We start from the raw sequence: 12,380 nt of genomic DNA on the forward strand, positions 1-12,380 counted from the left end.
AAAGCGATAAACATACAAAATATGAAATATTTCTAGATTACAGATACAATTTTTTGCATCTGTCATAGCCAGGAAATCAGCAAAGTCTCCATTATAGACTCTTTTTTGGCATTCTGCCACTATATGTTGAATAGTTTGCCTTTTGGCCCCACAGTCGCAATTCAATGATGGTATAGAGGGTGTCTCCACATCTACCATGGTCAGTGTGAATTCGGTCCAGTGTTGGGGAACTAGAAGATAAAACACACAGGGTATTAGTTTTAGACGATAACTCTCTTGAAGGACAGTAGGGCTGTAATACCTTTTTAACTTTTGCTTCTACTATTCCTTAGGGTCCCCGTGGCATTCCAGGTGAAAGAGGACGTCCTGGCCCATCTGGTGCTGCTGTAAGTATCAGCATAGTTTGAACGCTACAAATCTTGCCCCATGGGTATGTTGCTTGAGTGCTTTTTACAGCTACAGAACATATACACGCATCCATGCCTTCAGCAGAAAACCCCTCCCCTCTTTACAATTGCCATCTCATTCACTGTGGCCAATTCAATCTCCCAGACTAACGCTATATCCTCCTAATGTAAAGGATGAAGGAAAATTAATGCAGTACTATGGTGGCTGCGCAGGCAAAGCACACATACTTTTTAATATACCCTTAGGATAAAGATGGTAGCATTTACTGTGTGCCATGAATAGTGAAGCTGTACAAAAGCAGTGTTAATTAAAGAGAAGCATTTGTGTAGAAAACAGTTTTAATTATCTTGTGGTCTGGACCTCAAATATAGGATTAAATTTTGTACTAAACCTGTCTTGGGCACCTTCTAGTTGTGTGGACCTAAATTCTCAGAAATGATTGGGCTGTTTAGAAAAGGCATTGGAAGTTGCCCAGACTGAGGAAGGCTGCAATAAAAGAAAAGCCAATGCATTGAGGTCTTCCTTCCTCTTCCTTCCTTTCTTCTTTTCACCTGCCTTTCCTTAAATACCATGTAGCACAAGATTATGGAAGTAACATGTAGTGAGGGTTACCTTTTGAAGTTCAGCTTCTAGGTTAATGGTTCTAGGAGCAACTTCTGGAAGGCAGGAGAAAAAAATAGCAATGTAGCTGTAAATTTGGATGTACCTGCAATGCTTAATCTCAGATCTTATAGGATTAGTAGAGACCCAGTTTGTATAGTGGTTAAGGCATCAGGATAGAAACTGGGAGACCATGAGTTCTAGTTCCACCTTAGGCACAAAACCAATTGAGTGACCTTGGGCCAGCCGCTTTCTTTCAGCCCTAGGAAGGAGACAAGGGCAAACCACTTCCCAAAAACCTTACCAAGAAAACTGCAGGGACTTGTCCAGGCAGTCAGCAGGCATCAATACTGACTCAAAGGAACAAAAATAATGTAGTCATAGGATTAATGCATTGATTGGACAATAGAAAGGACTTCTCTGTAAAAAGTTATTGGAACAGACCTATTCCATATATTTGCTTATTTTGTTCTTGTCCAGTCCTTTCTCCAAGGAGCATAAGATGACATACATGGTCCATTCTGTTTGATCTTCTCAAAAATTTTGCATAGCCAATTAGTCTGAGAAATGGTGATTTGTCTAATGTCAGTGGATAAATTCTGCAGCGTAGTGTAAGTACAATGCAAAACAAAGCTGAGTTTCAGGTGCAGATATTTTTACAGGGCTGTAAGTCAAATAAATGGACCCCTTGGTCCATTTCACATCTCAAAAATATGTGATTCCTCATTTGCCACTGTACTAAACATTGCCTGAAATCTCTTTGGCCTTTTTTTTTTACCACATGGTAAAATTTCTCTAATGGTCATTATAAAACACAGCAGGACTGTTTTTGGCCCAGGTTCCAGACTGTTTATTTGCACAGATTTGAAATGTTGAAGAAGTTAAGGATCTGAAGTAATCAAGTTACTCAATAGCAGTAAGTCCAGATTTCCAGTAGTAGGAAACAGTAGGATTTACTGTTTCCTATGACTAAATTTAAATCCACCATATTGAAGAGCTGTAAGAGATTGAGGGAAAGTGAGGGACAAGATACTCAGAATAGGTGAGTCCCAATTGAAGAGATGTGAGGGAAAAAATTAAGAGATTTTGTTTTTATTGACTGACTGCAATACATTTGAGGGTGGGTTGAAAACCTACCCTATTTTTACCCCAGGATAGCATTAGATATAGTTTCCTAAAATCTATGTCATTCTTGTTTTCTTGGTTTTGTCACTACATGAGTCTTGGCAACAGGAAGGTAATTTCATCACTGTAGTTTTTATAAATTTCTTACCGCTCACCAAATATAAAGACAGTTTATACTTGTGATGGAGAAAAAATAAGATTTTTAATTGTAATTGTTAAAGCAACAACAAACACATCTTAAAAATAGTTCCACTTCAAAATAGGGGAATATAAACTTTTCAAGGAGAAAGCAAATAATTTTATTCGAAGTATACAGTTAGGATGTTTAAAAGGGGTTTTAACTAGGCCTAAGCAAATAATTCAATAATTGTTTGCAATTGAGTGATCCTCTAGATTTTCTCTTTGAAACCACAAACCGTCTTATCAAAAGCTCTTCTGAGTTATCTGAGTGGTTTATCGTTTAAGGAGTTATGTTTGCACAAACTTAATTTTTTACTATAATTGAAGGGAGGCATGTGAAGGAGGCATGCTTTTTGTTTTGCTTTAAGTCCTTTGATGGCATCCCTGTGAGGGCTTTGGAGAGTCATGTGACCTTCAGCCTCACCTTTCCATTTGTTTTCCTGGCCCGTTGCCTGAGATAGGAGCCACGAGGCCAAGCAATTAGTCTTTAGTTACAGGAGGGCAGGAATGTCAATCCATTAGCTGCTGAGAAGGACTCCTCACAAGAGGCCCTGCTCAGGCTCTGGAATTGTGTGAGATTAGAACTATAGTCCTGTAGAAAAGTACAATTTTTTCTAAAACCCGTTGTTCGAGGAATAGCCGTAGATATGACTCAGATGTCCTAACACTGAAAGATGATGTTGTTTGCCGTGATTTTTTTCAAGGCTAGCATGATCTTCCTTTTTCTCTTGTGAACCAAAGACATAGATGATTAAAAACCAGAATTTTTCTATAGAACTGTAGCATATCTAACTTGAAATTTAAAGAAAGCTAATTTAGACCCTTTTTATTCCAGCTATTGCATGCCTCCAAAACTGGGAAGTTGTAAGAACGAGCCTCAAGTATCTTTTCATTGCTTGCATTCTCATGAGCGTGTACCTTCTCACATACTCTATTTTGCCTCAAGAGAGAGCAGTATGTGAGCAGATTTCTCCTCATGTAACATATTTCTTCTTCCTTTTTCTCCTCCTTGGCTTCCTGGCATGCCTCCAAATCTCCAGAGAAGATGTTAGTGTGCTGATGGAGAACAAGGGAGTAGGGCAGCTATTAGATAGCTAAAGATTTGCTCGGAATTCTAAATCCATTTGGCAGCAAAACTCCAAATATAAGAATACTGTTGTATGATGAAGTACACTTTTCTGAGTCAGTATTTTGTTCACACAGGGTGCTCGTGGTAATGATGGTCTCCCTGGTCCAGCTGGTCCACCGGTAAGTAATTAAGTATTTTAATTTTTCCCTTTCTGGAAAATGACCATGCTATTTACATTTATTGTTATTATAATAATATGATCTAACTTTTCTAAAAATAGAACTCTCTCCTCGGTTATACCAGTGATATCATGAAAGACAACAACATTATATTGTAAAACCTATCCTCTATACCAAAGACTGCAATCTGATAACAAATACTCATGCTTTGTTTCAGAATTAAGATCAAAGCTTTGCAAAAAAGGGGGAAAAAACAAACCAGGTGGTATTTAAAAGATGAAAAAAATTATGGTGTTTTCATAATAACAGCAATGATAGTAATAGGTGTCTTGGGTACAATCCCAAAACAAATGAAGCAGCACTTGAACCCCATCAAAATTACAAAATTACCGTCAGTCAATTGCAAAAGGCAGCGTTAGTCAGAACAGCTTGTATCTTGCAGCAATACCTTTAATGCCATCAAATATCAACATCTGCCTATCCCAGCTCCTTGGGAAGGACTCAATAGTTGGATAAAAATGCCAGATCTGATCTGAACATCTGGCTGACTGTGTGACAAACTATAATGATTATTAAAGGAGCAGGGAGACAAATTCTGAGGCATATATCTGTCATACAAATTGTGAAAGCAGAAGGAAACAGGTGCAAAAACTATGAGATGTTTCCATATGAATATTTTTATTTAACCTGAGAGAACAAGAGATTTTGGAAACACTGATGGGTGGTATAGTTAGAGAAGGAGAAGAGCCTGCAAAAATGGGAAACAATGTAGGAAGTCAGAGTAGGTAAGGTTGAACAAGAACAGATATCTATAAGGATATCCAAATCTGTAAAATGACAGATGTGGCATTGCAATTCAAGGCCTGCCCCTTTTATATATGCATGATGTAATACTGTGCCTATTATTGTGTTACACATTTACACACATGTACACCAGTGGTCACTGCAGCTGAGAAAAACTATAATTGGGATGTGAGGAGATGGGAAACTATTCAAGGAAGATGCCAGATGGTCAAAGCAACAACAATTTGGGCATTTTCCTTTTGAACAGACACAACAGGACTGAGGAATATTAAGGAATATTAAGGCAAGCTGCAAAGAACAAGATTGCTCTAGCAAAGATTAAAGATATCTAGAAAGATACCTTCAGAGTGGTAAATGAAGGGATAAAACAGAAATATATTTTTTGTTTGTTGTGCAATGAGGAGCAGCTTGACTTGATAGTAGAAAGGGCATAGAGAAGAAATAATGAATAATGAATTTTTTCCCCAAAGTGTAAAACATTGTGCTCACGTCTTCAGAATCAAGGATGCAACTGATTTTTGGAGCAAATGTTTGATTAAATACTATTTAACATTTCGAGCAGTTAAATGGATTTATGTTTTTTACTCTAGCTAGACCTGTGTAATAGAAGCTTTTTAACTTATAGTAGTTATTTTATTGGGAAGTAGAAAGCATTATTACAGAATAAAGAACAGTTATGAAATGTAATACTGCAGTAAATTAGTATTGAAGGAATATTATTTTACAAATTACTTGGTGACCACCTTTGACTGTTCATGAGTCAGTCAAATTTGGCAAGTTATTCATATCAATTTCATTCTTTCTTTTTTCCAAATAATTTTATTAAGAATTACAAATGAAAGAAATAAAAGTAAATACAAACACAAAAGTACAAAAAGAAAATAGTGTGAAAAAGAAAGAAAGAAAAAGAACCGAAAAAGAGTAACCTCCCCCTTCATTCCAGCAAGTAAAAAACAATTTTAATAGCTTATCACCATCTCTAAATATAACATAATTTCTCTTTTCTCCACCTAGTTAATCTCTTAAGTAGAAAACATAAATCCATAAGCTTCGTCAAATGTTCCTTGTCAACAAAATATCTGGGAAGGGAAGCAGATACGACTTTTTTCCCCTTTTAGCCCTGATCAAATAAACCAACTTGATTTCCCTGAATTTTTATTGAAATATCTAATGAATAACTCATGAGAAGAAAAGAAGAAAGACTCTTTGAAGGTAGCTTATTAAAAACAAGGAACAACAATAATCTTATACATTGAAACTAGACTGGATCTTACACAGATTCCAAATTCAAATTCCAATAATATCCAACCCTTTCAGTTAATTATGATAAATATATTACGCAACTCTGGATTTGTGCTTTTCCCCCCTCCAGACAGCATCTATTACATCCACTTTTTCCATGTTTGAACCTTTCTATATTATTATAAGCACCTTTTTTTCCTGACCAAACTTCTAAATAAAAAAAAAAAATTGGAACAGATGGAGAATTGGGACAGTGAAGGGTGTTGAGTGCTCTTTTTATTAAATCTAAGAGTAACTAAACACATCAGCAACTTTATTTCTTGTCTCAGTTTGACCAAAGACTTGTTTCAGCCACAAATACATTGGGAAGCTCAGTTCAGCTATAACTGTCTACCTCTACATTTAGATAATTCCGTTATTATATTTTAGGAGTGAAATGCACAACTGCTTAAATGAGCATCAAAATTCTAAATGTTTAAAAGAATTCAGTTCTGCTTTTTGGCAAGCTCACTAAAGCCACTTGTTTTGTTTTCTTTTTTCAGGGACCTGTTGGCCCTTCTGGTGGACCAGGGTTTCCAGGAGCTCCAGGTGCAAAGGCAAGTCATGCTTCAAAGCCAAAGTAATGTTTCTGCAATTGTGCAGCATAATTGCATCCACTTCCCAGCCTTCTATATGTCACTATGCTAACTCGACACTGTCCATCTTTCATTCTTTTTATTAATTTATCCATCTGAAGAATAAGGAAAAGAAAAAAGATTTAATCTCCCTGATTTTTTTTTAAAAAAGGAAGAAAGTACAGGTAGTCATCAACTTACCTCAGTTCATTTAGTGACTGCTCAAAGTGACAACAACACTAAAAAAAAAAGTGACATGACCGTTTTTCACAGTTACCACCTTTGTAGCATCCCGATGATCATGTGATCAAACTCCAGATGCTTGGCAATTGGTTCATATTTATAATTGTAACTGTGTCCCTACAAGTCATGTGAATCCCTTTTGCGACCTGACAAGCACAGTCGATGGGGAAGCTAGATTCACTTAACAACCGGGTTACTAATTTATCCACTGCATGGATTCACTTAACAACTGTAGCAAGAAAGGTCATAAAAAGGGGCTAAACTCACTTAACCAATGTCTCATTTAACAACAGAAATTGTAAGTCAAGATCTACCTGTATAGACTGGATTTATATTAATAGATCTTTCAGGACCCATTTTTGATTTTGAGGATTATTTTAGGGGCAGACAGCGTGATAATTTTAAGGAATATGAATTATACTGAAGAATTTTGTGATTCCATCTTGTCCAGTCTTGTTCTATTTCATCTGTTTCTGTGAGTGCATAATTTGCTGCAGTGAAATGGAAAAGCAATGAGTTTAGCTAAGAAAACAGTACAAGGAGAAAGCAGGCGTGGGAATTTTTCAAGACTTTTAGAAAATGTCTTGAAATAGTGGCTAATATAAGGCTTGTGAATATCCTGTATAGGATAATATGAAGACCTTTGAGTTGGTGACAGATGAACTAATTTAGACTTCTTTTTTTAGTAATGATGATTTTGTTTATAGGGGGAATAACCTTAATAGAATTAAGGCCCATTATTGAATATGTTTAAGATGCTGAGCCTGTCGATCAGAGAGGTCGGCAGTTCAGCAGTTCGAATCCCTAGCGCTACGTAACAGAATGAGCTCCTGTTACTTGCCCCAGCTTCTGCCAACCTACCAGTTCGAAAGCATGTAAAAATGCAAGTAGAAAAATAGGGACCACCTTGGTGGGAAGGTAACAGCATTCTGTGCGCCTTCGGCATCTAGTCATGCCGGCCACATGACCATGGAATTGTCATCAGACAGCGCTAACCCTTTGGCTTAGAAACGGAGATGAGCACTGCCCCCTAGAGTCGGGAACGACTAGCATGTATGTGCGAGGAGAACCTTTATCTTTACCTTAATAATGTGTTTTAAGACCACAAATCAAAATAATTTGTTTTAAATCAAGGGAAATTCTCCCATTCACTTCCTCATCTGGAAAGTTTGTTGAAATATTTATATTGCAACGATTATCAAATGGAATAATAGTTGAGACTTGAAAAATTCGCTGGTGAAAAAAAAAATCTCATATCCATTTCCTGCTAAATTTTGCTCCTGCCGCAGGTCTTCCCGCTCACACATTCATTCACCATCCGTTAGAGAACAGACATAGAAATTGCTGACTGTGAATTTAACATTAGCTCACATGCTTGGACATTTCTGTGTTCAGATGGAATCTTGTAAAAGAATACTCTGTTTTCTGTGTACTATTGGCTCTGTTATGTGTACTACAGTACTTTTTCAACAATATCTTCATTCCTCAGTGTGTTCATATTCCTTTCAAGTATTCCTGAGTATTTGGCCCAGGCCGTCTTTTGCTCCAGGCTTGAAATCAGAATTTTGCTAAAGGGGCAAGGCAATCACAGAATCAACCCCCCCTCCCCAGGAGACCTATCATAATGTTATGGGCCTTGGCTCAGCTTCACAGATTTCCTTATTGTAAGGCTCATTAGGGCAAGGGAAAACACAGAGACAGCCGGAGAGAATGGCCTTCCCTTGGGAACTCCGAAAACCACGTGGTTTCTGATTTTAATGTGCTAATCTGCTAGTGGACTAGTTTCTAGGGTTACTAGACAGTGAAGGGGCCATGTGTATATGTGTGAGGGGAGCTGGAGATGGTAGGAAATGAGGCCCCTTGTGCAGTATCCCACAAGAACTAACAATGGGTCTTCTTCATTAACAAAGTGCCCTTGTTACAAAAGATGAAGAAAAGAATCCTTCTGAAGGGAACATCAGAGATAATAAGATGGGGTGAGGAAGGGGAAAGGAATATTAGCATTTTGCATTTTAGGGATGGTGCTTTCTTTGGGAATGGGGGGAAGAGCAAGAACGGAAAAGCCTAAAAACTTGGTACGAAATAACACGAGAGTGTGTAAGCTTTCAGATTCTCCAGAACTCTTTATGAATTGATCTAATCTGAAAAGGAGAGTGAGAAAGAAGTGGACAAACCCAAAAAGCAAGTTTCGCAATTTGGGGTTTTGCAATTTAAAGAGTAAGATTTTAATTGTCCAAGTTACTCACACAAAAAAAATCAGGGTCTTTTTCACCCCATCTCAGCCTGCCTCTTATCCGAGGCTTGTTTTAGAATTCCTTTCCTTGGTCAAAATATCAGAGATCATTGTCCAGAAACCATGGTAGTCTATTATGATTGCTTAGTTTATTTAATTTATTTTAAATAAAGAAATATTTCACATTGGGAGCATCACAGCTTATTTATTTATTTAGCATATGGCATATCATACTAGCAATATAAATATTTCACTTAAATTAGTAAAGCACAATAAATATAAATGTTAAAAAGATCTGGGTTCAAATACCAATGTATTGGCCATTAAACCACTGAAGCACAGCATCATTAATATTAAAAAAAACCCAGATACTGGACTGGTATATGCACTCAGCTTACAGCTGGTCATGATGTGATCTACAGTTTGACATAGACCCCACAGTCACACTGAGGGGAGGATACCCCCTTTATACAGAGAGTCCCGGCAGACACCGCATGAGGTGCAAATCCTATTCAGGATTATCCATTGCTGACGTGATAGTTAAAAGCTTGGTACCTTTTTTGTGGGGTCATTTATTTCTCTACCTATGTCTGGGTGTTCAGTGACCCATTTGGCTTTCCTTTGGAAATCAATGTTAAAGTTTTTTTTTTTTATTTATTTATTTATTTATTTGTCAAGCATGTATAAGATAACAGATATAAGTATAAACATGATTATGAATATATGAAATGGATACGAATAAATGGGGACAGTAGGACAGGGACGGTAGGCACGTTGGTGCACTTATGCACCAACAAAATCAAGTTGTTGAGCAGATGTTGAGCAAGTGCCAGTGGGGGCTTCCAGGATTTGAGTTTTCCTGCTAATAAATGAGGAAGATCGGCATGTACCAGTAGGAGTGAGTTGTTCATAATTTTTCTTGATTTTCTCACTTAGTGCATCTTGTCTTCATAAAGCTGGCAGTGCTATATGGCTCACAACAGGAAGCCAGCAAAAAGTTTGTAGAGATTCTCAGACATCCAGGTCATGGTTGTCCCAAAGGTGCTTTTTCAGGAGGCAACTGGACTTTCTTATTTTTTTTCTTTTGAAGACCTTTCAAGCATTTCAAAGAAGCCAGCAAGTTGGGATGATTTTAATACATCTGCTTATAATCCTCATCGTGTCGTTGAGTCTGATGTCCAATTTATTAGTGTGACAGCTGTTAAGCCATACAGAGGCACAGTATTCTGTGGAGTAGACCAACCCTAATGCTGATGACCTGGCAACTGAAGCTCCCCATTTAGTTCCACATAATTTCTGGAGTGTGTTGTTCTTGTATTGATTTTTGCCACTATATCCACTAAATGTATCTTATAGGGGAGAGTCCAGTTCAATGTTACTCAAAAGTACTTGTGGATGGGATTATAGGGGAGTAAGTTGTTGTTTCAGTAGACCTTCAGGGCTTCATGTGCTAGCTTTTTGTTAAGGTGGAAGCATGTAGTTACCGTTTTGTTGGTGCTAGGAGTGAATAATTTCCCCAAGGTTTTAAGATCTTCAGAGAGGAGGCTGTCTGTCACTTCCATGAGTTTTTCTTGTATTGCTATGGTCAAATCATCAGCGTATCCAAATTTGCGTCCCAGCTTTAGACCACTTCATCACAGCTTTATACCACTTTACAGAGGAAATGTGAGATCTGAGTGTGGTCTCTTTTAAAGAACAATGCAGCCATGTAAGTTCTGAAAATAGGGGAAAATAGAAAGGAAAACTATTGGCCCAAAGTTGCAATCACCAAGCTCTTCTTATAAGATACAGCCTGATTATTCGTACAGGTCACAAAGAATCTAGTAGTTTTTTTCCCCTGATGATATTTAAATTCTTATTAGTAGTATGACCCAGGAAAGCCTTTGATTGTCCAGCTGCAGGAAGTGTGTAACCTCCATCAGTTCCAGGGCCTATCAGTTCTATTGGACTATGCAGGCCACATGGAGTATTATACTCTAATGGTGGGTGAGTCCATTGCCCATAGGAGGGAGTTTTTAGGCGCTTTAAGAAGTGCCTTAAACATTTGCAAGACTTAAGGCAGTCCCAAAGGTGCTTTTTTCAAAAGGCAACTGGACTTCCTATGCTTTTCCTTGAAGACGTTTCTCTTCTCATCCAAGAAGTTTCATCGGTTCTTGAATTGAGACAACCTGGATGACTAAGAATCTCCCTAGGACCCTTAAGGCAGTCATTCTGCCTCTTAAACTCCTCTCAACCACCCAGTGAAAAGAACCTCAAATATTTGCCTCTTCAACCACATTGAGAAGTTCTGAGTGGCAAAATAGGAATGGTGGTGGGACATATGAATTCCATGGTCTGCCCTTTTTGCATCCTTCTCTTTATGGATATCTTTGCTGTTTGGTTGGGTTTTTTGTTTTTTGTTAATAATTCATGTTCCTTTCTTTATATCTATTCAGGGTGAAGCTGGTCCCACTGGTGCTCGTGGCCCTGAGGGTGCCCAAGGATCTAGAGGTGAATCTGGATCCCCTGGTTCTCCAGGACCTGCAGGACCTCCAGTAAGTACTCTAGTTCTTAAAATACGTTGAAGATCCAGAATCTTTAGATGATGTGAAGATGGTTTACAGTAGTTCACACATAGGCAATCTACAACCAATGGGTTGCATACAATCCTTGGCCGTTTACTATGTAAGCAGGGAGGAGACCACAATGTACATTTTTTTATCTTGCTTTCTCCCTGATTAGACATCACCTGATGATTGGGAATAATGGCTGTTCTTGTTGCTGTTAGAATAGAATAGAATAGAATTTTTATTGGCCAAGTGTGATTGGACACACAAGGAATTTGTCTTTGGTGCATATGCTCTCAGTGTACATAAAGAAAAAATAAAATATATTCATCAAGAATCATAAGGTGTATGTGAATGAGCATGCATATTGACTCAGATATAGTTTATGGGAGAAATTACCCTGGTTTGTAATTGGCAAATGCTCCCACTTTTCATGGACCTTAGTTTAGTGGACTTTGGATACAACACGAAAAAAATCTGTCCATGCACTGTATAGCTTTAGGCATGTGTAAAGTCTCACCTGTCATTTTACATTTGTGCGAAATTTATAAAATGTGCAAAATACATATGCATAAAATCCTATTCCCATGTTAAGCTTACATAAAATGTATACAAGATACACATCTAAAATTTCTTTTGGATCTAACAAACATTTCATGTTTGGATTTAACAGACCTTTCTTTGTTTCTATTAGTCTGCTAAAACTCAGGTTTACTGTATGTATCTAGAAATTTGTCCTACCATTTAAATGGCTTACGATTCTGAATTCTAAATTCATAAGCCACCAGCAGTGTGTGCACAAGATTTTAATGCTGGAATGGTGCTTTGTTTTGTTTTGTTTTTTAATCTGGTCCTTCAAAGCCAAATGTAGTATGCAGAGACTCTGCGATGTATTCCATCCAGTTTCTGCTAACATTTACCTGCAAAGGTTTGTACAAAAGCCACAGTTATGTACACATTTGCACATTATCATCTTCACTTGCCCATGTTGATCTGATTATAATAAAATAAAACATGCCTACAAATGAGAAGATTTGTTTGTCCCTTAATGAGATACAAATCATAGTATTGGCAAGAATTTTGAAATTTGAAATTTTGAAGAATTCAAGATAAGAACTGACAAGTTCACTCTTTTCA

The 12,380-nt window shown here is 37.5% G+C and overlaps 1 protein-coding gene across 1 annotated transcript in view; it reads left to right on the top strand.

Annotated features, from left to right (window-relative positions):
- Positions 1–12,380, top strand: part of COL2A1 (collagen type II alpha 1 chain) — an 89,017-nt gene that overhangs the window by 26,893 nt on the left and 49,744 nt on the right. The window contains exons 16-19 of the mRNA XM_070934977.1: positions 333–386; positions 3,517–3,561; positions 6,150–6,203; positions 11,133–11,231. Of these exons, the coding sequence (XP_070791078.1) occupies positions 333–386; positions 3,517–3,561; positions 6,150–6,203; positions 11,133–11,231 (252 nt within the window). The remainder of the gene's footprint in view (positions 1–332; positions 387–3,516; positions 3,562–6,149; positions 6,204–11,132; positions 11,232–12,380) is intronic.

The sequence above is a fragment of the Pituophis catenifer genome, unplaced genomic scaffold, assembly GCF_029215685.1.
Source record: "Pituophis catenifer annectens isolate HBS135680 unplaced genomic scaffold, rPitCat1.0.hap2 SCAF_2, whole genome shotgun sequence".
Taxonomy (NCBI): domain Eukaryota; kingdom Metazoa; phylum Chordata; class Lepidosauria; order Squamata; family Colubridae; genus Pituophis; species Pituophis catenifer.